This window comes from Gossypium arboreum, chromosome 6, assembly GCF_025698485.1.
Source record: "Gossypium arboreum isolate Shixiya-1 chromosome 6, ASM2569848v2, whole genome shotgun sequence".
Taxonomy (NCBI): domain Eukaryota; kingdom Viridiplantae; phylum Streptophyta; class Magnoliopsida; order Malvales; family Malvaceae; genus Gossypium; species Gossypium arboreum.
The window spans coordinates 139,071,007-139,096,811 of NC_069075.1; the positions used below are offsets into that span (position 1 = coordinate 139,071,007).

General features: G+C 29.9%; 4 protein-coding genes across 4 annotated transcripts; 2 read left to right on the plus strand and 2 right to left on the minus strand.

Moving 5' to 3' along the window:
• The first annotated feature begins 5,095 nt into the window (after window positions 1-5,095).
• Window positions 5,096-14,280, plus strand: LOC108485841 (uncharacterized). Its single transcript, XM_017789689.2, has 12 exons — window positions 5,096-5,339; window positions 5,449-5,605; window positions 6,254-6,371; window positions 6,705-6,801; window positions 7,633-7,739; window positions 8,250-8,372; window positions 8,508-8,661; window positions 10,090-10,150; window positions 10,239-10,612; window positions 11,053-12,673; window positions 12,782-13,181; window positions 13,911-14,280. The coding sequence occupies exons 2-11, from the start codon at window positions 5,478-5,480 to the stop codon at window positions 13,026-13,028; spliced, it is 3,030 nt and encodes a 1,009-aa protein (XP_017645178.1). The 5' UTR covers window positions 5,096-5,339; window positions 5,449-5,477; the 3' UTR covers window positions 13,029-13,181; window positions 13,911-14,280.
• Window positions 14,281-16,580: 2,300 nt separating this feature from the next.
• Window positions 16,581-16,979, plus strand: LOC108485219 (classical arabinogalactan protein 5). Its single transcript, XM_017789057.1, has one exon. The coding sequence runs from the start codon at window positions 16,581-16,583 to the stop codon at window positions 16,977-16,979; it is 399 nt and encodes a 132-aa protein (XP_017644546.1).
• Window positions 16,980-21,466: 4,487 nt separating this feature from the next.
• LOC108485218 (blue copper protein-like) lies at window positions 21,467-22,302 on the minus strand. Its single transcript, XM_017789056.2, has 2 exons — window positions 22,042-22,302; window positions 21,467-21,823 (listed from the first exon to the last, which is right to left on the minus strand). The coding sequence occupies exons 1-2, from the start codon at window positions 22,220-22,222 to the stop codon at window positions 21,621-21,623; spliced, it is 384 nt and encodes a 127-aa protein (XP_017644545.1). The 5' UTR covers window positions 22,223-22,302; the 3' UTR covers window positions 21,467-21,620.
• A 1,786-nt stretch (window positions 22,303-24,088) lies between these two features.
• On the minus strand, window positions 24,089-25,424 carry LOC108485650 (blue copper protein-like). Its single transcript, XM_017789503.2, has 2 exons — window positions 25,168-25,424; window positions 24,089-24,558 (listed from the first exon to the last, which is right to left on the minus strand). The coding sequence occupies exons 1-2, from the start codon at window positions 25,334-25,336 to the stop codon at window positions 24,200-24,202; spliced, it is 528 nt and encodes a 175-aa protein (XP_017644992.1). The 5' UTR covers window positions 25,337-25,424; the 3' UTR covers window positions 24,089-24,199.
• Between the last annotated feature and the right edge of the window lie 381 nt (window positions 25,425-25,805).

Sequence of the window (25,805 nt, forward strand, 5' to 3'; positions counted from 1 at the left end):
TAGAGTATTCTTGTTATAATGTTTTGTCATTTTCAAGGGTTTTTAGGTTTTTTGTATTGAGATGTGATCTTGTATTTTTCTTTCTTGTTTAAGGGAGTGTTCTTTGGATTAAGGTGTATAGATGATTTTTTGGTAAAGAGAGGAAGTGTTGCAAACATGTGAACATGATGTACCAATAGAAGGTTGAGAGGAAGGTTGGAGCAGATCCGATAATACTAAGCAATGTGAGAAAAAATAGGTTTGAGAAACAGTTTTAGTTGCACAACAGAATTTTAAGATTTTTCATAAAATTGGACTTTAGTTGTGATTAGAAGTGTTCATGGGTTGGGTTACCCGGCCCAGCCCGAAGGCCTGCCAGAAATGTGGGAGGGTTTAGGAAAAAATATAGGCCCGAAAAATGGGCTTGGACAAAAAAATAAGGCCCGTTTAAAAAATGGGTCGGGCATTAGGCAAGGTATTTTTAGCCCAAGCCCAGCCCGGCCTAACCCGAATTCATAAAAGGACAAAAAAAATCTGTAATTTTTTATTTTTGAATGTTATTTTCTTGTTGTTTTCTCCTTATTTTGCTACCATTTTACTATTATGTTGCTACTATTTTGTTGTTATTGTTTGAATATTGTATAAAACTTATTTTATTGTTAGTTTTGTTATTATTTTAAAGGCAATTGTTAATTTTTATTATTATTTTAGAGACATTTGCTTGTTATGTTGCATCTATTTTAGTGTTATTTAAGTCTACATATTTTTAAATTTTTTTCAATTTGTTGTGAAATATTTATTTAGATGTTTTAGTATTTTGATGTATTATATATATTTAAAAATAATATAAAAAATTAATAGGGGTTGGGCCCGAGTTTTAGTATTTTTATTCGGGTCGGGTTTGGGCATGATTTTTTTATTGAACCCGGCCCGGCCCATGAACACCTCTAGTTGTGATATATATGGTAATAAAATTCACCAAATTTAGTATATGTGCTTCCAAGCTAGAAAGATTTGTTGAATCTTAAATCTAGTGTTTAAATCCTTTTAGCTTTCAACCAAATGATCTTATCCACTATTCTTGAACTCTAATATGCTCGGAGAGTGGCTCCATTTAAGAACCAATCGTAGGATGAAAATCAAGACTTTCTAGACGAGAAAGTTGACTTTCTCTAGCGAAAATCCAAAACTAAAAAATTCAATCTCACAAATTTGAATGAAAATTGCCAATGAGTATGCAATTATAATCTTACAAAGTTATACTACAAATACTCACGAAAGATGGAATTTATTTGAGTTCAAATAAAGAATCCAAAGAAAATTTTCTCTAAAATTCAGTAGAGTATAATAGTGTATTTCCTTATGATTTTCGGCAACCCCTTGTTCCTATATATAGGAAAAAAATCACAATAGTTCTACTAGAATAAGAAGAGAGAAAAATAATATTTTAATAGAAAATTGGAGTTCTAGTAGAACTCCCAATAGGGGTAGGAAGCAAGCATAGGGAGACCCGTCTTTAGAGTGTCACCTACTTGTCCATTAACTAAGCTCCTTGAGCCTTTTGTGTATTGAGTAAAATGATGTATAGTCTAATTTTAAATTAATAAATTAAAATAAATCTATATAATTATCCTACTTAATAACTAGTTTATATTCCCAAAATATAAATTTAATTAATTAATCTAATTAAATTATTTAGTTAACTCAATTTTAATTTTGTCAAAGTCACCAAAATTTTCTTGTATTAGATTCTATGGGTAAATAATTATAATTGTCCTATTTAGTAAAACTGTGGTGACTAATTAATTTAATAAAATTAGGAAAAAAAATAGGTAAACTAAATACCAAAATCTCAAAGAGTTTACAGATTGAGTGCATATTCAATAACTAACTTAATAGGTTTCAGGTCACCAGCACAAAGTCCTAATTTTTTGCATGGCTTGATCAAATGGTTATAGTCTTTTTATTTTTATCTTTTAACCACATCTATTGATTTAAAAATAGAATCTCACTATAATAAGATTTCAACTTAGATGTTACCCTAATACACATAAAAATGAATTAAGAGGGATAAATAGATTAATTAAATAGTAATAAAAATGATAAATAAGGTTAAAGATAAGAGAAAGAGAGAGAGAAAAAAAGGGTTTGAACATCCTAGTACTTCATGCTTTATATGTTATTTTCTTAGAAGGGATAAGGTGAGAGAAAAGGAAGTGGAACTAATCTTACTTGACTTCAGGCTCACTGATCTAATCACATGATATAATAGAAGATATGTTTTGGGGATTGAGACATAGATTTGCTCAAATGTTTCAAAATGATGTGCATAAATGTGTTTCCTTAAGGTATTCTTTTTTCACCTTTCTAGTGTTAGCTTATCAACAATCAACATTTCATTTCAAGACAAAAATGATAATGAGGTTCACCCTCAACATATTTTTTTGCCATCACTATTCCTACACAAACAAGTTCATTTTTGGCAAAGCAAATTATTCAGTTTAGGACAAATGAGGTTCATAAAAGTGAATTTCTTTTGGGATTTAGATTGAAAATTCAAAGTAAACCTTATCTAGTTTCACATGAACCGATTGTTGCTTTAATTCCAAATAAAGAAAGCCATTAAAAATGACCACAATTTTCAACTCTAATTCGTACGGGCTATATTGGAAAAAGAATATATATTAAAGAATGTGAGTTGAGAAACTCACTCACGCCACTCCATCTTAGAGTTCATAAGTCTAAAGTAGTTTTGTAGGCAAGGAAGCACCCATATAAAGTAATGAATAGTAAATTAAGTTTTAGCTCGATTGATATGAGTATTGTTGTTAATATAGAATTCGAGTGTGTTGAAACGAATATCTTTCTATTTATGTGTTGGGGAGGGACTATGGATAGTTCCAGTGGCGTAGCTAGAAAATTCTTTTTGGAGAGCCGAAATTAAATTGTATATTTTTACGATAGTAAAAATGTAATTTCATCATTTTAATAGTCTATATCCTTATAAATTTAAAAGGTTAAATCAAATTTTGATTATTTTTGGAGAGTCAAAGTACAATTTCACCATTACTAATTTAAAATTTTATAAATTATAAAGGGTTTAAATTGAAAATCTACCGTAGGTCTCTTAGTGGCTCTGCCATTGGATAGTTTTAAGTATTGTGTCAAAAAGATCAAATATAATTAGAACCTATAATAAAATTATAAAAAGAAAAGAAAACACAATAAAAAAAAAGAAAGAGATGAGATTAAAACCAACAACAACAAATTAAGCCAAGTTTTCTAGATTTACTTTGGTCATTTAGTTAGTTGGCTTGAGCTAAATTAAATATTGTAATGTTTAATTTTTAATGAAATGAACCCCATTATTGAGCAATTTGTTAGGGTGCTCATTTTACAACCCACGTAATGGATTTGAATCGCAAAGATTGTCTACTTGTGTTGTGTGTGCGCATAGTGACAATGATTTGCTTTTACGAGTAGTGTGTGAATTATATAAAACTATCATAGTCTTAATTTGTATTCTTCAATAAGCTAAGGCATAACTTATAAATTCATAATTTCGTTTTTAAAAAAATCAAATTTAATTAAAAATTTTAAAGCTAATTTCAAACAATGTCTTTTAAGCTAACACTCACATTTTAAATTTATCCATAAACTTTAAAATGTTGTAATTGAGTCTTCAATATTTCAATTGTCCTTCCATCAACCGAAACGTCAATTTAGGTATTAAATGATAGTTCAAATATGGCATAGTTCAAATATATATCTATAATTCTATACTATTATTTAAACTATTGATCGAGTTAGTGTCATGAGTCAATTGAGCACCTACTCAGTTAGAAAATTACGAAAATACCCTTTCATAATTAAAATAAATAATATTATTTGAAATATTTTAATCTTTTCACTTTAAAATAGACCAATAAAAATATGTATATGGTGGGATTTAAACTCATATCGGTTGCATTAGTAAAACTTTTGATTTACCATTCACTAAAGCTTTATTTTGATATTTTGATATATTTTAATTTTATTATACACACTTTATTACATTCATCAATTATGATAAACAACTTAATCTAAATTTTTATTTTAATAATGTATATATTTCATGTGTTATTTATTAATTAGTTTCAAAGAATAAGTTTCATTATTTTTGTATGTTGTTTTAAGCATACATTTGTGTTCTAAATTTTAGTTTCCACACAAATACACATGTGATATGATTTCTAGTCTCATTTATTTTTTTAAAATCTATATTATTAATAAAACTCTTGACTAAGTTGGTATCACGAGTTAATCGTGACCAAACCGTGTTTAATGAATTTATAAACAATTTTTTACCACTGCACCTATAATAATTCTTAAGTAAATTTAAAAAAAATTAATATAAAATATTTTCTCTCACATATGGATAATATCAACGATCGTGCTAGTGTCACCAATAATATTTTCTTTCACTAACTTGACAATTATTTTATTTGCTATAGAAAATAATAATTCCATGAAAAACAATTAGAGTGTATTTAATATTCTTAACATGATATATTTACTTATTTAAATTTTCTTTTACTCACAAGTTAAACAAATTTTTTTATTTTAATTTCGTACATATTGCAAACGTATTGTCATTATAATTAGTTTTAAACCATACGTTTCATTATTTATTATATTTTTAAAACACGCATCTATATGTATGTGAAAACCATGTAAAATTTGATGATATAAAATATTTTATGTTAAAATTTAATTATTTTAAAATTTACTATTAAAATTATTATTTTGTGTCGTGGTGAAAGATTTTATATAAATTCATTAAACATAACTTCAATTCCCAAACCATCAAAACAATAATAGTAATAAGTTAATAAAATGATATATTAGTCAGTTTTTAGCCGAATTGGTACCCATCAATTAAGAAGGGGATAAAAAAAAAATCTAAAACCGGTGTATGTTTTAATATTTTAAATAATATTTAGTGAATCGTGCTGTCTGCTTGGGGCTCTCATGAGCCGAGCCGATTATCCGATATCGATGGACCATGTCTGGGCCGACATAAAAAGCCTAGACCAGTGTACTTTTTTTTTTTCCTTTTATTAAAAAAAAAAATCACAGTGGACTGGGCAAAATCCAAATTCATGCAAAGGGCAATACCAGACCCGCCCATCCATGTCATGAAACAAGCATGCACGTAGTAGTGCCAATTCTAACGTTTCGCCTTCCTTAATTTTTCAGTTCTTTAGATTTGAATCTTTCTTTATAGCGATTTATAAAAAAATTTAGAAAGAAATCAAAACCGTAGCTCGATCCGCCATCGCCACTGCGATCAAAGCTCCCTCTTATTCTCTCTCTTCCAGGTATCCGATCTCACGTAATGCTCATTTCATGGATCGAAATTGGATTTTTCCAAATGATTTATGTACGCCACCTTATTTATGATTAATTGATAGATTGAATGATTTACAGAGGGGGAGGAGATTGAATGATCTATAAAAATGCAGCACATTCCGACGACGGTCGAGGAACAGTTGTTTTTTAAAGCAGTTAAGGAAGAATGCCCGTGGGAGAATTTGTCCAAACGGCTTCAAGCCATTTTTAATTCTAAAGAAGAATGGCACAGAAGGTTAGTTTTGGACTTTGCTGCTTACTCTTTATGCTTTTTACCTTTTAAACTGCTGTTGTAAGGATCATTTAGTTTGTATCTTTGAAGAACTTCATTGTTCTGTTTTAGAGAATAATATAGGATAAAATTCATCAAATGACGAAATACTTATTTCATGCTTCTAATATCATTGATAGAAACTAACTTTTTGGTGACGGAGTTCTTGAAACTAATTAGAAATTTGAATTGGCATTGCTTTTTTATAGCCATTGCAGCGCAGATTAGAATTTTAGATGCTCCTATTAATAATTGAGGTTTGTCTTTCCCAAATAAGAGCTTCTGCTTGGTTTGGCGTTAGTACAGAATCGGTATTGCAGTAGCTTTTGTTTAGGATGTTGACATTTTTGGAAGCTGTTTCATGATGATTGCTCTACAGATTATTGAATATAGTGTTGTTTTATCAGTTTTCATTTACTATTACAACGTACATTTCGTTTTCCTCTGTTAAGCAAGAACATAATGGTTTTTAGATTGTATGTTCTTATTTCCTGTTTAGTACTAAATGCTCATCTTTTAATGTGCTCTTGGGATCAGTTCTCTTTCCTATTTCTTGGATCTTACCGTCTTTTTTTTTGGTTTCTTTCTCTTTCTTTTGATAACTTCATTTAGGATTATTGAACATTGTATCAAGAAACGGCTCCAATGGGACACTTGTTTCGCCCGCAAAATATGCAAAGAAAATGAATATTATGAAGAGCTGATGCGTGTCTTGCGAAAGAGTCTAGCGGTACGTGTTAAAGAAAGTTCTTTAACCTTTTTTTTTTTTTTAAATAATTTCCTATAGTATGATTTGAGCCATGATATGTTCTTAGAAATACTTTTATTCTCATAGGATAAATATTCTTGGGTTACAATAAAGGTATATTATTTTTTTCACTGGCAACATAAATATGGTTTTTTTGTATAATAAATAAGCAGAACTATCATTCAGAAATTTCATTTAAGTGGAATTCCAGAACAAGTTTTTGTACAAGATGTTAAATGACTCTGCCCTTCAATTTTCCCCCTTATACATTTCTAGCAGTTCTTTGCAATTAACTTTTTAATATCTTGATTGCAGTTATTCCCTTACTACCTTGCGGAATATATTTGCCGTGTGATGAGGGTGTCTCCTTTCCGATATTACTGTGATATGATATTCGATCTTATGAGAAACGGTAATTGCTACCACCTACTTGGTTTTCTCCTGCAACTTCCTTTTTACGTATTTGTATGACTGCTGATTGAGACATTATTTTGACTGAAGAAAAATCTTGCTAATGGAAACAGTAGCAACTGAAATCTTGAGATCAATCCATTGCTAGACAAAAACCGGACACATCATGAAATGATTGTTGGAAGAATTGTGCAGCTAAGGATGAATAGGATTTCTTTGAATCCATCATCAATTTTTTCCTTGGTAGATAGGGTAGAGCTAAAAAAAACCAGGAAAATCAAAAACCGATTCAAATTGTAGCGTTCAGTTTGGTTTTTATTTAATTCAGTTTGGGGTAATAATTAAATTTATTTGGTTTGGTCTTGGCTCATAAGTTAACATACAGTTATTATTAAATTAGCTAAACGACTAAAAATTCTATGGAAAAGATGTTCCCTTCGATGCATCTAACCACCGTATGCTAATTGCTTTATAAATATTAATATATGACAATTTGCAGCGTAGATGTATGCAAGCTATCTAAAAGGTTTCCTTCTTTTTTTGAAATTATATTAGACACCTCAAAATCGATATCCAGCATCTCATTCTTGATTTCTCAGCGTTCGGATTCACAATAAATTTGACTTGTTCTTGTTGAGGTTTTGATTGGACTGGTTGATCAATCCCATAGTATTGAATATTTACATTTTGCTTTATAGACAAACATCTTTGCAATTATGCGGATTTAGTGCAGCAGTGACCTTTTGCAAATGTTACTGCTTTATGAATCTGTATTACTTTCTTATTTAGATAGGTACTCTGACCATTCCTAGGCATTTCTTGTTGTTGACAGAGCAACCTTATGACAGTATCCCAAATTTCAGCGCTGCTGATGCCTTGAGACTCACAGGAATTGGGAGAAATGAATTTATTGATATCATGAATAAATGCAAGTCTAAGGTACTTGATCAGATTTTTGCTTACAAATTCATGTATGCATATTTGTGTAAGGGAGCATGTTTCTGGTTGCTTCTTCTTGTCCTTGCTATAACTTGAATCGTTCTTTTGTCTTCTTTTTGTTGCCTAACAGGCAGATTTGCAATATATATATATATATATTTGGGCAGCATTGTCTAATTGCCTTGATGTTTGTAGAGCAATACTTGACAATAATAACATTAGTTTAAGCAATATACTTCCTGTCTGATCTAGTACAGGGTAGGGTTGTTTTACAAACTGGCTAAGCTCCAATAATTCCCCCTCGAGTCAGCTGGTATAGATATGTTTGACGAACTTTCATTATTTCGTTCATGTCCGGTGAAGCCATTCTAACAGGCAAAAATAATTTACCCTGTAAACTTTTGATGGCACTATTTTTCCTGCCTCATGCAAACAAGATTTTATTTATAAATCCAATATAGTACCTTTTTTATCATCTTACCTGTTGGTTACTTATCTGGAGCTATCCAGAAGATCATGTGGAAGCTGAGCAAGTCGATTGCAAAAGAGTTGTTACCTACCCAACCTGTGGACTTTCCAATTGAACCTTGGTGGGGAGTTTCTCTTGTTAACTTTACCGTAGAAGAGTTCAAGGTGATTTCTGGCTGTCCTTCCTCTTATTATCTAAAGACTGTCATCAGATTAGCTTGATATTATGCCTGTTTAGGTTCATCTAGTTGTCTTTGTTTGTCTAATCTGCATCTTCACAGTTCTGTGTTTCTTTTATAGAAACTTTCGGAGGATGAAACGGCAATGATAGATAAAATCTGCAAGGAAGAAGCTAATGCATATGTCCTTTTTGATCCTGATATTATAAAAGGTCTGTATCGACGGGGATTGGTCTATTTTGATGTTCCTGTATATCCAGATGACCGTATTAAAGGTTAGCCGTTTGCTTTCAGACTCTCTGCCAATGTAGGATCTCTACGTTTATTCATCTGTAGCTCTTCATTAAAATAATTCATGGTTGCAGGGAAACAAGGATATTCTCTTCTTTAAAACTGCACTCGTTTTAGGAAGATGCACTTAATGCTGTTACTACTTGTCTCTATACTTGGGATTGCTTTGACTACTAAATTTTTATTTTTATTTTTATTTTTTTTTGCTTAAAATTTATCTTTGGAAAAAAGATCCCTTCATGCTTGGTTTTCTGTTATGCTCCTTGGCGTAGGATCTAGTCACAGGTCTAGACAGGAAAGAATTCTTGCTTTGACCTATGGTTACTTAAAAGACAGATTCGTCATTGACTGAACCCCCTCTCAAAATAAGGTTTCTTTTGATAAAATAATTGCTTACCTCTTTATTTCATATTGGCAGCTTTTTATAAACTGTTAATAACAAAGGAAAGAGTCCTAATTGACATAAAATAGAATTCTTAACTTAGAGTTTACCAATGAAACAAAAACTTAATATAGTAAAACTAAAACTCTTAGTAAAACCGTCCATATCATTTTCATAGTGGTATCTCTGCGTGTTTAACTGGTGGTAATTTGAAAACTGAAGTATACTATTTTGGGCCAGAAAACTGAAGTATATTCAGAGCTCTGACCTTTTTGATTGATTAACCTTATTGAAGTATACCTCATAGTTAACTTTCATAGTAAGAAAATTTTCAGGTTTTTTCTGTTTTATTTGCATGCGTTGACCAATGACCTTGTCCATGGAGAAACTAATTGCACTAACAGTTTAACCAGTTGTGAGAGAAATAGAGAATCAGCAGATGCCCATCTTGGGGTGATTAATCTATCCCGAATGCATTTGAGCAGTCTGAGCATGCTTGTCCCGCCTTCCTCCTTAATTCATACCATGGCAAGTATTTTGGAGATAAAAAAGTAGTTCTAATGGAATAGATAGAAGGAAGAAGAAAAAACATGGTGTTAAGAGACTCTCTTGGTCAAACATAAACACTCGAAAATCCTTTCCCAAATCTGCTTCCGTTTAGAATCAAGAGATGATAAAAAGTTACAACCCATTGCATTTGATCAGACATGTTTCGTAGTGATGAGGGTCAAAGACAAGAAGTGAATTATTTATCATCCAAGCAATCTTCTTGGGGTCTGTGTATTTCTTTTTCCTTAAAAAAATATTTAAAATAGACATTGCCCTTTTTATTATCTCTCTTTTTTCTTTAGGATGCTTTCTGCATAGCTGTTTACTTTATTTCAAGTTCTCTACTGTTTACTTCTGTGGATCTACCCGCTGCTGCTTAGATGTGTTTTAAATTTGCTAATGGAATGGCATGGCACTTGACCACCTCTGTTTGAGTCCTTTATGGTATGTGAATCGAGTCATTAATACTGTTGTAGTTCAGTTTGTAGGCTTGAAGGTTTTATTTCAAACAAGGAGCAGTCTTATGAGGATCCTATTGAGGAGTAAGTTACTCTTTGATGTTTTGGTCATTCAATGTCATTTAGTAGCAGTGTAACTTGGATTTTTAATGCTAGTTACTGCGTTATTCAGGTTGCTATATGCAGTTTTTGTTGTTTCAAGTGAGCATGCTACTGTTGCTGAGCTGGCATCAACCTTACAAGCGGATCTTAGTATACTGCAGGCTGCTGCATCTTTCGTTTGCCGCTTGGGATGGGCAGAAAAAGTAATTGACCCGGCATCCATTCTTCAAGAAAACACAACGTTATCTCATGGTGTTGTCCTTACGGATGAAGAAGAGTCCTCTCACCGCAGTTCAACCTCTGCAAATGTGTCCACTGATGGTGACTCTGCTCATCAAGGAGATTTTTGGGGGACAGAAAACCACCGTTCTCATGATGCTCGGGTTGCTTTTGTCGTTGATGCTAATATAACATCTTATCTTATGATGGGCTCCGTTTCACCGGGTTGGTTACCTTTTCTTTGTTCCCTTTTGAATGTCTTGTTTTTATGTCCCAGTCCCAGTCATAACCATTAATGCAAAATAAGAATGCATCAAATAAGCTCATTTTTAACTTACATTGAATTTTTTTGTTCTTTCTAAAACGGTTCAACTTGAGCTTTCTAGAGTAGAGGGGGTGCTCCAAGATAGGACAAGAGGAACTATTTGTTATCCCATGGTGCTTGTTTTATGGCTTATGGGGGAGGAATAGACATATTCTGGTATTATGGGGGAGGAATAGACATATTCCGGTCATTCTAGTTTGAATGAGATGATTAGACAGGCTCCAGTATTGCGTGTTATAATTTCTCGTGGTTTGTTATCCTCAACATCTGCATCCATGTGCACTTACAGTTTCCTCTTCTCTGACATTATTTGTATTTCCTCTTACTGAAATTTTTGCAGGATTGAAGTCTCATGCTGTGACGTTATATGAAGCAGGGAAACTAGGCCATACTAGCATTGCAAACCTTTGCAAAGACCTGAGCACGTTGGAGGGAACAAAATTCGAGGGAGTGTTGCAGGAATTTGCAAATCATGCATACAGTCTCCGCTGTGTCTTGGAGTGTCTACTATCTGGTGGTGTTACCGCTGATACTAGAGCCGTGGAAGTTGCTGACAGAGCGAGAGTGTCAACTTCAGGCTGTGATGAGTCTAGTATGATAGCTGACACATCATTGACCAATTTGTCGGACCAATCTGCTGCTAAAGAAACTGAAGAAAACATTAATGATGCTAAAAATTTAGAAACGTCCCAAGAAGATTTCTTTTTGGACAACTCTGTACCTGAAACGACTGGTGATAACGGATCTGCTACCCTAGCAGAAGATGGTAAGCTCTCGAGTGAGTTTTCCAAGTCAGGTCTGAATGTCCAGAATGTTGAGAAAATGATACATATGCAAGGACCTGACCAAGGAAAAGGGACGCCAAGGAAGAGAAAGAGATATCGAGTGGATATCCTCCGCTGTGAAAGCTTGGCTTCTCTGCCAAAGGCAACCTTAGATCGGCTGTTTCTTCGTGACTATGATATCATTGTGTCTATGATACCTCTTCCACATTCATCTGTTCTTCCTGGGCCTACAGGTCCTATTCATTTTGGTCCTCCCTCTCACTCATCAATGACACCATGGATGAAATTGGTGCTATATTCAACGGTGGCCAGTGGGCCTTTGTCGATTGTACTGATGAAAGGACTATGTCTGCGCATGTTACCTGCACCTTTAGCTGGTTGTGAGAAAGCCCTTATATGGTCTTGGGATGATTCAACGACCGGAAGCTTGGGTGGAAAGTTTGAAGGAAATTTAGTCAAGGGAAGTATACTTTTACACTGTTTGAATTCGATGCTCAAACACTCTGCTGTTATAGTGCAGCCCTTTAGCATATATGATCTTGATGGCTCTGGAAAAGTTGTTACAGTTGACATACCCTTGCCCCTTAAGAACTCTGATGGCTCAGTTGCTCCCGTAGGGGACAAGCTAGGACTATGTGCAGGGGAATGTTTGAAATTGAATGATCTATTAACTGTTTTGGCTCACAAGATAGAGTTATGGACAATTGGTTACATTCGCTTACTAAAACTTTTTAAAGAAAGGGAATCGGATAATTTTGACCCCAATGGGAAGTATGAATGGGTTCCACTGACCATTGAATTTGGGATGCCACTTTTCAACCCCAAATTATGCAATAACATATGTGAAAGGATTGTCTCCTCAGAGTTGCTTCAAGTAGATTCACTTACTGAGCATCATAATTCAATGCAAAACATGCAAAGAAAGTTACGTGATTTTTGTGCAGAGTATCAAGCAACGGGTCCTGCAGCAAAACTTCTTTACCTAAAGGAGCTGCAAAAGGATGGTTCGAAGGATTCAGAGCATGACATCAACTATCCTAGTAGTGGAAAGTGGAATCCACTGGTAGACCCTTCTTCTCCCATTTCTGGGGCATCTAATGAGCATCAAAGATTCAAACTTGCTTGTCGACAGCGTAGTCGGACCGAAGTTTTGAGCTTCGATGCCAGCATTCTTAGGTCTTTGAAATCATTATACCTATTTTCTTTTTCCTCCACTTAATACTTGCTTCTCATGGTAGTATTCAGTTATGTTTATTTATTCGTAGCGATGAAATAAATTTGCAGATCATTTTCCGTAACTCCTGTATATGAAGCTGGCACAAGACCAGTTGAAGATTCCCCCTCAGCAACTGCACCCAGAGTTGATCTTGATGAAACTGACAGCGGTGAAGTTATCCTTCCTGGTCTTAACCTCATTTTTGATGGTGCAGAGTTGAATCCCTTTGATATTGCTGCTTGCCTGCAGGCTCGCCAGCCAATTTCATTAATAGCAGAGGCAGCTTCGGCCTCTACATCTTTTGCAATTAATTAAACAGGTCTTATGAGTGTGAGAAGTGTGGATTGGATATTTGTCTCCATACGCTGACAAATGGAAGTTATTGTAGCCTTCATACTGCGTTATTCTGGGTTATCTGCTTCATCTTTGAAGTCACCTCATGGATGTGAACTAGCAGTTGCATCAAAGGTAAATTATCGACACCTTTTTTTTCTCTTATAATATCATATTTGTTGCCTTTTTATATATATGGGGCTTCATTGCAATATTTTATAAATTCAGGGTTTTCTTGATATTTTAAATTTAGGATCAATTTAACCAAATGTGCCCCAAGCTACCACCTAGACTCCAAGTAATCAATATTATATCAGGTCTTTCAGTCTACCTAATAGTTAATTTAGACATTAGATACTAGTTTGGATCTAATATGAAATATATTTAAAACATGTTAATTTAATTATAAACACATGTAAGTATTGCATTAATAGCTTGGATATAACATGTTAAAAATATAGTGTTATTAAAATTTAGAAAGACTTTTTTTAACATATCAAATTTAAAGTATTCATATAATGGGTACACATGTTTACAGTTTGTCCCATGTATTTTAAATATGCTCCCATGCCATATTTGAGCTATTATGTAACACCTAAGCTAATAGCTAGACTAATGGAAATACCTAATTGATACGATATTGATACTTTGAGAACTCAATTAGAATATCTTGACCAGAACATAATCGAATACTTAGAATTTATACCAATGTTTTAGATCCTCCAACTTTAATGTTTTGAGTCTAATTATTTTAAGATCAGCAGTGAGAGTGTTTCTTGGAGTCCATATCAATCTATTTCTACATACAAGCATTCTTCCTGTTTTTATTCAAGAATTTAACATTACACTTTTACCTAAATGCAGATGCTCTTTTACCTTATTGCTTGAAGGTTGTTTTCCAGATTGTTGCGGGTTAGCATATGTCTATTGAAAGATTTTTTTTTTTTTTTTTCTGATTAGTCAGTTTATTTCTGAAATATTACCCTTTTCTTCTCGTTGCTTGGCGGCTTCAAGCAGAGGTAGAAACTTTTGACATACTACATACATATGCAAGAAAACAAAGATAGCTTTATTTATTTTTATTCTTTATTTTTGAAAAAAAAAATGTAGGGACAGTTTTAGCATTTGGACTTGGTAAGTTACATAAGAAAATTTTTCTCATGATTTTATGCTAATTCTGTGTATATAGAATAGAAACCCTTTTTGCAATTTGATTTGGTTAAATTTCATTAATCCATTTGGTTTTGGTGTTATTTAATTTAATTTGTATTATAAATTTAAAAATTAAAGTAGATAAAAGAGATTAGACTTCCTTATATACACTTAGATTACAATACCATCCTTATCCCTCTAGCGTTAACCTATTTTGTCTTCCCTATCCCTTTCCATTATATTGTATTGATATAACAAGAAAAAAAACTTTCTTTATCATTAACTTTGCCTCTACAACCATAACCTCAATAAAATTATTTACAATTTTCTATTATTTTATCAATAATTATTAGTTTTTCTTAAAAAAATCATATTTAAATACTTTTTTCAGTTAATGAATTTTTTTATTTTTAATACAATACTTAAAATTACTTATAATCTCTTCTTAATTTTTAAATAGGAAGATAATAAATATTCTTAGTATATAAAAATAATAATTGAGATTTTTCCTCCAAAACGCTTCAATTAACAAATTTAAAGAAATAAAAGATAAAGAGCAATTAAAATTAAAATTCTTTTTTTCTCTTTAATATCTCGAAATACTAATAATCTGTACTTTTGATAACAGAACTGTGATACCAAAATAATAATTAGAATATTATTAAATTAAATTATAAAAAGACAAAAAAAATAAAAAAATGAAACAATAACAAAATTTTATATGTCTGTTTTACGAGTGTTTGAAAGAAAACTATCACCCATATACTATTTTTGGATTATTATCAAATATCCTTTTAGTATTATTAAGGTATCATTCATATTCATTTTATTGTCTAAATTTTTAAGATTAATGAATTTTCCTTTTAAATCTAAAAATTTAATGAAGTTTGTGAAGAAATTGACACTTTTAAATTTATTTTATTAATTTATTTTAAAATGATCTAAGTATGTATCTTTTATTTTATTAATTTACTTGTAAATTAAAAATTCCATTAAGGACATAATAAAATTTTTTATTTAAGAAGAAAATAATTACATGGTGAACTACTTATTTACAAAGGTGCAAAGATTAAGAAAGTTTCGAAGAGAAAAGTTTCGAGTAATTTCCAAACCTATAAAATATTATTATTTCTATCTTTCATATAATATATATTATTATATCTCAATAATATATATAATAAATTTTAATTATAGGTGATCTAAAATGAAATTTTCAAATGAAGAAACTCTAAAGAATTTATAAAAATAGTGAAGAAATTGACACTTATTTAAAGTATAAACATGAGCTATGAGAGATGTTGGGGATCGACTCAATTAAGCAACGAATATATAAAAAAATAGCGGAAGAAATTAAGAAATTGAATATATAAATTTAAAGTGAAAAAATCCCTCAAAAAAGAATAAACAACTATAATAGCAAAAGAACGAATAGTATAAAAGATGGGGATAAAAACTAAACCCCGAAACTATAATCTAGACTAATCAGAGTTTGACTAAAATAAATAAACAAAGTTTAACTGGGAGATTATCTCTCAAATTTGACTGAAATATAAGTCATACTCAACAAGAGCGATTTCTAGTTGACGGAGGATTAAAATCAACTTTTAAATTTATTAAAATTTATTTATTTTACTAATTTATTTGTAAAATAAAAAATTTATTGAGGATAAATGGCATAATAAATTTTTATTTAAGAAAATAGATAATGGGGTAAAAAAATTCTTTTTTGCATCAATAATTATTTTTAAAACAAATCACAAAATTTTAAAAATAAAAATAATACACGTACAAAAAATTAGGTTGTTCATGTTAATCGGGATCGGGATCTTATAATATATAATATAGTTTAATACAAATATAAATTCTAGTTAAGTGATAGTAACCTAACACTAATAATTAAAACATTATAATTATTTTATATTAACAATTTGTTATCAAAATGTAAAACTTATGTATTGTTTTTACATTAGAAAAGCTAATAGAAACATAATTAACAAAAATAATTATTTTTATTTTATTTTATTTTATTCACTTATTAATTTTAAAAATATGAAAAACATAGCTAGCGTAAAATATTATTTCATAATTTTTTCGATTTTCTTTATTTTAAACAAATAAAATTGAGTCCTCGAGTAGAATTTGAATTATTATTAATAATCTCTTTTAAAATACATTTTTAACTAAAACAATGAAATCTAGGCTTCTGGACTAAATTGAAATTAAGCATAAACTATTGGGCCTTGACAAAGAAAATACCCTTCTCTAAGCTCAAGGCCCAACCTTTCCCTATATATAGCCCTTCACCGGTCTCCCTGCACCATACTGCTGCTTCTTTAACCCTTATTCCTCTCTGTTCAAAGTCCCGTTGAATTTTATTTTACAATGGCCAAATCTTTTGCTTGCTTCCTTCTCTTTGCCCTCATTGCCGGTTGTGCTCTCGGCCAAGCTCCCAGCTCCGCTCCAACCATGTCACCGCCGTCTTCTTCTCCAAAACCAGCTCCCAAGATCTCTCCGACCACCGCTCCCACCGTTTCTCCAACAGCTTCTCCGCCTTCAACCGCCACTCCTCCATCTTCAGCCCCTGAATCTTCTCCAACTTCCTCTCCTCCTGCTCCTCCCACCTCTCCCACTGGTTCTCCCGGCGCTACTTCTCCTACAACCTCCATAAGTCAGCCTCCGGCTTCGTCTCCAACTGCGCCAAGTGCCGCGGCTCTGAAAACAGTCACTCTCGCCGGGTCTGCATTCACAGTCATTTTGGCAGCCGCCGCTTTGTTGATCTAGATCTGCCTTTGAGGAGAATTTTAGATTTGATGATTTTTAAATTTTTAGGCCCTTTTAGTATAGTATTAGTATTTTATTTCTTCTTTATTTGATGTTTAGTTAATTTTATTTATTTATTGTTAATTTTATTTACATTATATAAGTGTCCGGCGGTATAACTCATTACTCTTAGTTATGGCTTGTTTTTTTTTTTAATTTCTCGTATTTTATTTTGCAGTTAAATTTCCTAAAATTTTGCAATCATACTCAAATAAAATTTCAATCGTGAAATATATTTACTTGAAATGAAAATATAAAATATAATTAAATTTCACATTATTTAATTTAGATTCAATTCAAAAAGAAATTAACAATTACAAAAAAATAATTTTAGCGTAATTATATTTTCAAGGAATTACGAAAGAATATAAAATTATTATATACAAACATATAAATATATATATATATATCAGCGGTTGATTTTTATAAGTGTTTGAAGGTTAAACATTGCAAGAAACACGGATTCCGTGTGGTGTCATTTTGTATTTTTAAATTTAAACCCATAATCTTGAATCGAAATATTAAGTTTAAGATTTAAAATTTAGAGTTTTTGGTTCATAGTTTAAGTTTAAATTAAAAATATCTAAATTATATATAAATGATATTGATAAATTTATTGAAATGTCAATAAATAATTAAAAATGATACGAATTTTATACGATATTTTCATATTTAATATAATTTAGCTTATAATATTTTGTAAGTCTTAAAAGTTAAAAATATTTTTTTATTTTTTAAATCTAAAAGAATTTTAGTAAAATATTATTTTCTAAAATAGCTAAAAGTAACCGAAGAGAATCATATCTAAATATAGAAAGAATAAAAATATTTAATAAGATAATGTTATCTTCTACTTTCCTTATATAAGGAATTCTAATATATATTTACTCAATTAAGAAATATATTTTTGATTTTCTTTATTTTACTCCCATTCATAGGTGTTAATATTCGAATATATTATAATAATAGGTTATTATTATTGTTAAATTTTTAAAACCTTAATTTCAAATAACTGTTTTATTGTTATTGTTATGAATAAATATAGTAAATTTTAAATTTGATTTACAATCTTATATCGAGGTCAAAAATAATTTCAAATTTTCACATATTTATGCAAATACATATATTATCAATTTTACTTAGTAACTATAATATTATGAATATGATAATGGGAGATAATTATTTTTTAGTTTAAAATAGCAAGAAAAAATTAGTGAAACGAAAAGTTGAGTGATCTATCAATATATCATAATTATTTAAAATTTATAATTAAAATATATTTAAAAGTTTCATTGTCATTAATTGGAAAGATTTTACAACCATTAATTAATTCTTTTTATTTTGTTTTAATCTGTTGCTATTTTTAAGAGAATTTTCAATTATACTTTTTGAATTGTAATAAGAGTTGAGGAAAAGTTAAATTATATTTATTTTAAATTAAATTGTGAGAAACATTATTATCTAATTTATGGATATATAAATTTTAATTTAATGTAATTATATATATAATATTTTTATTTTAGCATAATGAGTTATTTAGTATTCCAATTTTACAAAAAAAGCTTTCTATTTAATTTTATGTATTTTAGTCAAACTTGAAAAATTTAAAAATATATAAAAACTATTTTTAAGATTAAAATCATTAAAATTATTTTTTTAAAATAAATATATTTTTTATTTTTTTAAACCTAAGAGAATCTTAACGAAATATGAAAAGATATCAAAATGTTTAATAAGATAAGACTATCTTCTACTTTCCTTATATAGAAAATAACTTTAATATATATTTATTCAATTAAGAAAAATATTTTTAATTTTCCTTATTTTACTTCAATTCATATATATGGGTGTTAATATTCAAATATATTGTAATAATAGGTTATTATCATTAAATTCTTAATAGTCTTATTTTCAAATAATTAAATTTGATTATCTAAAATCTTGTTTCCATACAAAAAATTTTCATATTTATTCGAATGCATATGTTATCAATTTTACTTAGTAAATATAATATTATTTTGTAGTAAATAATATAATTTTATGAATGTGGTAACAGGAGATAATAATTTTTAGTTAAAAACAGCAAGAAAAAAATAAGTGAAACCGAAATTTCAGTGATCTATCAATATATCATAATTATTTAAAATTAAAATTTATTAAAAGCATTGTAAACCATGGCCAAGCTTGGCACAACCACCATGCATGAAACTAGCCCAAGACAGGCCATCCCACCCTTGAGCTTGCCATTTTCTTGTGAAAGAGACTAGGTGGAGAAACACTTCGAAAAGATAGAGAGGAGAATTTTGTGATAAAATTTTCTGAAATGGAGTTTCCTTTTATACTGCCATGGAAGGAATATGTTTGGTACACTTAATTCCCTGCAAAATCAATATTTTGTGAAAAGGAAAATTCATTCCAAAAGGATGACTCCTTTGTCTAACACTAAAAGACTGTTAGGTGGCGAAATTAATTTTTTTATAGAGATTGAGTTTTAATTAAAAATTATAAAGATAAAAATTTAATTTCGTCATTTTATTAACATAATTATTAAATTATATGTTGTTATCATTAAATTCTTGATAGCCTTAAATTGAAATAATTGTTTTAATATTATTATTATGGATAAATACAGTAAATTTTAAATTTAATTATCTAAAATCTTGTGTCTATACCAAAAATAAGTCTAAAATTTTACATATTTATGCAAATACATATATTATCAATTTTACTTAGTAAATATAATATTATTTTATTGTAAATAATATAATATATGAATATGATAATAGAAGATAATATTTTTTAGTTAAAAATAGCAAGGAAAAGTCGGTGAAACCCAAAGTTCAGTGAACTAACAATATATTTAAAATTAATTGAAAAGTTTTTAATAACCATTAATTAATTCCTTTTGTTTTGCTTTAATATGTTACTATTTTTAAGAGAATTTTGAACGGTAGTTTCTAGAATTATAATAAAAGTCCATAAAAATTTAAATTATATTTATTTTAAATTAAATTGTGATAAACACTATCACCTAATTTATGAATATGTGAATCTTAATTTAATGTAATTATATACTTAATATTTTTATTTTTAACATAATAAGTTATTTAGCCCTCTAATTTTATATAATAAAAAAGTAATTTTAGTTCTCTATTTAACCTTAGTGAATTTGTTTTTGTCTTTTGTTGAATATTTTTCAAGGCTCGATAGATAATTTGATAAGTCAATTATTTTTTTCTGTGTTTTAGAATACGGTTAACCAACATGTTAACTAATCGATTACGATAAATTGGATCGGATTTTGCAGTTTTTTCTTCTGCAGTACCTCGACGTGACACGAGCATGAAAGGGGTTCAAGAATTCATTTCTTTTTATAAGGGCTAAAATAATTTATTTTGGCTTTTTGACCTCATATTGTAGGGTGGATCTTGAAAGATATGAAAGATCTCCCTCCAAGCGGTATATATGACTTTTATCGAATACGATTTTCCATAGAATTCCATATGTATTTATGAGATCGAGTATACAAAAATAAATATAAAAAAATTTAAATATTAAAAATCATTAAAATTATTTTAAAAAGTTTTAATTTTATAAAAAAATTAATTTTAAAAAAAATTAATTAAATGCCAACGTGTGTCATCTACGTGATAATACATGTGTATGCCGTCATGTCAGCAAAGTTAACAAATTTTAAATTTTCTATCTATTTTGAGGTCATTTGACAAAAAAAGTAAGTTTAAGGGCTAAAAGTGGTGGAAATTTAAATAGATGGCTAAAATAAATTTTTTACAAAATTAGAAAGCCAAAAAAGTCATCATGCCTTTCTTCTTATTCTTTTTTTCAATAAATCATGATATTATTATTATTAGTTGGTGAATAAAAAAGAGAAGGGCAAAATCCTAACAATAATACAACTAGTGCGACTTGAATTCAGACCAGACTTAAAACGGTGAATACCCTAACCATCAAGTCAATACACAGGTTCATTTAAAACAAAAAAACATTAATATCAATGTCACATATTTACTATATATAAGCATATAAATTTAAATAAAATTACAGTTTCACGTATAAAATTGCACCAAATTAAAATTAATGTGTTAAATCATAGACGGATCCTTAAGGGTTAGACCGTTGAAAATTTATGAAAATTTTAATTAGGCCCTCCTAAAATTTTATAAATTCTCATTAAGCATCTTTTTTTTTTTGAAATTTTAAACAAGGACTGTCATTTTTTTTAGAAATTCCTATTAAGCCCATCAACATTTTAATCCTTACAATTAAATCCCAAATTGTTTTGGGAAATTCTCATTAAGCCCTCTAAAATTTTTAGAAATTTCAATTAAACCCTTAAATTATTTTGAAAAAATTAATTAGGCCCTCCTAAAACTTAACACTAAGATCCACCACTATATTAAATCACACATCCAAAAAAAATCTATATGTACTTTTGAAATTTTTCCATTTATTTAAATATAAGATATTTTTGGATACAAAATAAAAATCGAAAAATAAGATAAGCAAGTCATAACAAAATTAGTTATGGAAAAGGCCCCAACGGTGTGTGTGGATGATGAATGGATTAATGTCGGCCGGAGATTAAGCGGTAACATTAGCGATGAACTTCATGCCTTGGGCACAATAACCAGGTGTACCGCAGATGAAGTAATGAGGGCCGGCATTGAGGAGAGAAATGACGGTGGAGCCGCTGTTGTCGGAGGTGATCGGATGATCGATATTGCATGTGTTGTAGCCATTTTCAAAGACTTCATCTATTGCATAGGCACTTGAATAATCGAACACTGTTAGGCAACCAAATTTTCAGCTTCTAAGCTCATGGATATATTAGTAATTTTCTAATTAAATTGGTGCTAAGTTAATTTGGGACATCAACTTCACCGACAGTCTAATATTAGTATAGATAGATGCGTCAAATCGATTCTAAGGTCGAAAAAAAAATTGTTAAAAATTTGAACTCCAATAATCTAAATATAAAAATTACACGAAATGGAGGACTAACCAAGTAAATCACCAAGTTTAAAGTTCTTGGATTTAGCCCAGGCATCATAATCAACACCAACAACCCATCCACTGCTCTCACCAACGGTGAAAACTGTAGCTTCCAGCCTCTGCACCACCATACACCACCACATCACCACCACAACACCCGACATTGTCGTCCCTGCCCCTGACCTTGCCATTTTCTTATAAAACCAGATGACAATAGTATTACAAAATGGAAATTTGGCCCTTCTTTTTTGGTATTTCTGAAAATTGGGTGGACCTCTTTGTATATAAACATTAGTACATGCAATATAATTGGAAAGCCAGGTCACATGTCCTTAAATGTACATGAAAAAGGCTAAAATATAAATCTTTATTTATTACTTTTGATTAAAAGGGCAGATATTATACTATTTGTTGTTTATAATGTCCAAAAATGAATATATTACAAATATGGAAGTGGAAATAGTATGTAATTTAGAATGATAGTTGGATTAGTATGGGTATTGTTGTCAATATAAGAGAATATGGGTTCAAATACGCTGAAACGTACTATCTTCTTATTTATGGGTTGGGAATGGGCTATATAATGAGATAGTTAAAAATAATCTTCAATTGTGCTAAATTATTAAAATTTAAAATTAAATTAATTGCCAATGAGATTCTGATTTGTTGGTTAAGGTGGAGTCTTTGAAGGTTCGAGTCTTATCATGCGTAATTGCAATGTGTGAGTCCTCACCTCACTTTGTGTGTGTGTCATGTGTGTGTTTTTGATAGTTTGTTACATGAAAAAAATTCTTTACTCCAAATTTGACATCCAAGATTTATATGAATGAGACATGAAATATAACAGATAAATTATTAAAATTTTAATCACAAAAAAATTATAAAAAAAAAGTAAAATCATATTAATTTTATTTCAGAATAAGTGGATCTCTCCTCCCAACACACATGTGGGTCTCTTCACTTCCAGTGGTATAAATTTTAAGTGGTTTCTCATCATTCCGTAATTTTTTATAGAATTAGTATTTTAACAATCAAACAGTTGAATTTATAAATATAGTTATACTTGTCATGCATGTACAATTTTGAATCAATCGATATCTTTTTTATCAATCTAAAATATTATTTGTATTAATATATATTTAATGAATGATTTTTTACACAAAATGAATGGTTTGGAATTTTTAATTAAGATCGACCTTGACATACATGATCTATATGAATGAAGCATGAAATATGATGGTTGGATTATTAAAATATTAATCGTATAAAAAATTATGAAAGAGTGTAAAACCGCTTAAATTTTACATCAATGCAAATGGATCCCTCCCATATATGTAGAGAGAGGAGGGTGGATCGATATAAAACTAAAATTGTTTTACACATTTTCGTATCTTTTTGTACAATTAATATTTTAATGATCCAACGTTAAGCGTTAAATTTATCATTATGTTTTTGTTTAATAATATTTTAGATATAAAATTAATGGAAGTAATATCGTATGTATAATAATAAAATTAATATGTACAAAATAATCAAAATGAAGTTTTAATTAAGTGATAAAATTAAAGTTTTATTGAGCCAAATGATACGAGTTCAATCGTATATAAATTAAAATACTCTAAAATAATATAACTTATTTTATCTATCTAGAATTTAAATAATACAGAAATAATGTAATTAAAAAATCTAAATCTTTTGTCATTAATCCTAAAAATATTTTTCCCTAATTTGCTAATGTTGTCAAAGGGTTATGGGATAATTGAAAATTTTAACCAATATTCACAGGAAACATGAAACAACAACCCACAATTATTTCCATTACATGAGTGAAAAAAATATAAAATATATAAAATTTATTTCCAACGATTTTTAAGTTAAACCAGTTAGACACTGATTTATTAGTTCGATTAAAAATTATTAAAATTTAAAACAGTAAAAAAAATCAGTTAAAAACTATTTCAATTAGTCTTTTAGTCGATAATTAACCGATTTTGATCCGATTAAATAACATCTCCCATATATATATATATATATATATATATACTTAATACCGTAGAAAACAGAACAAGTAAGGTTCTCATTCATAAGATAAAAGCAATAATCCTCAATACAAACAAAGCACTGCCTCTATCCTGGCCAAGCCAACCACCATTTTAGCCACCAAAAGCTTATGAAACAACCATCATCACGCACAATGCGACCCAAGTTGTAGCAAAAGCCAGAACCGGTGAAAGATTCCATGAAGAAGATGAATCCGGGATCTTAGTCGTCGTAGTAGTAGATGGTGAAGTGGTTGATGGTTTATCAGTGGAAGATGAAGAAGAAGAAGACTCCACTTTGATCGCAAGCTTCATGCCGCTCTCACAATGACCAGCCACACCACAAATGAAGTAGTGAGTACCGGCGGTCTTCAGATTGATGGTGGTGGCTCCGGTGCTATCTGTCGAGATTGCTTTCCCCACCGTACATGTACTGTAATCGCTAGAACTTACCTCCTCCACTGTATGGCTTGTTGGGTAATTGAAAACTAAAGGCAACCAAACCACAAATGAAAAACGTTAAAAACCATTATGAATAGATAAAAAAGGTTAAATTCTTCTACTAGTCCCTATGCTTTACAATTTTAGTCTATAAATTTTGAAATTTTGAAATTTTAGTCCTGACCCAAATAGAAGGAGTTAAATACTTTCAGTTAAGTTCAATTACTAGTCCTTCATTATGCATATAGTTATAGATTTAGCATATATTCTCTAATTGAATCATTCTAAGTCTTTTTACTTTTCAAATTTCAAAACTTCAGTCTTGACCCAATATTTTTTAATCTATAGTTGGATTCTTAGTAGGTAATATATAAAAATAACAAGCTATCCCGACATTAAATATATGATAATATGTTTGCTGCATTAAATTTTGAAAATAAAAAACTTAATGAATTTAATAATTATTGTTTGGTGAGGACTGAAATTTTAAAATTTGAAAAGTACTACAATGACTAAAAATGACCAGATTAAAGTGTAGGTGTTAAATCCATAACTTTCGTAAAGTAAAGAGACTAATAGCAGAATTTAACCATAAAAAAAATGTAGGGGGAGTTAGTGATGGCCAAGAGATTGAGGTTTAAGAAAATCAGTAGTACCGAGGGAATCCCCAACTTTGAAGGTCTTGTCGTTAGCCCAACTACTATAATCGACACCGGTTGCCCAGCCAGAGGTGTCACCAACAGTGTAAACCGTGGCCAAGCTTGGCCCAACCACCATGCATAAAACTAGCCCAAGACAGGCCATTCCCACACTTGAGCTTGCCATTTTCTTGTGGAAGAGACTAGGTGGAGAAACACTTTGAAAACAGAGAGAGGAGAATTTTGTGATAAAAATTTCTGAAATGGAGTTTCCTTTTATAATGCCATGGAAGGAATATGTTTGGTACACTTAATTCCCATGCAAAATCAATATTTTGTAAAAAGGAAACTTCATTCCAAAAGGATGAATTATTACCTAACACTAAAAACTTTTCAAATCGAGATTAAGTCTAAGGGGCGAAGTTAGAATTTTTTTTAGAGGGATTGAATTTGAATTACAAAAATTTTAGAGTTAAAAATTTAATTTCGCCATTGTATTAACATAAATTTTAACATTTTTTCAAGGGATTAAACTATAATTGAATTTTAAATTTTAGGAGAGATTGAAATACAATTTTACAATTAAATTAATTTAAAACTTTGTAATTCCTAAAGGGACTAAAGAGGTAATTTTCATTTTGGGGCCTCTAGCTTCG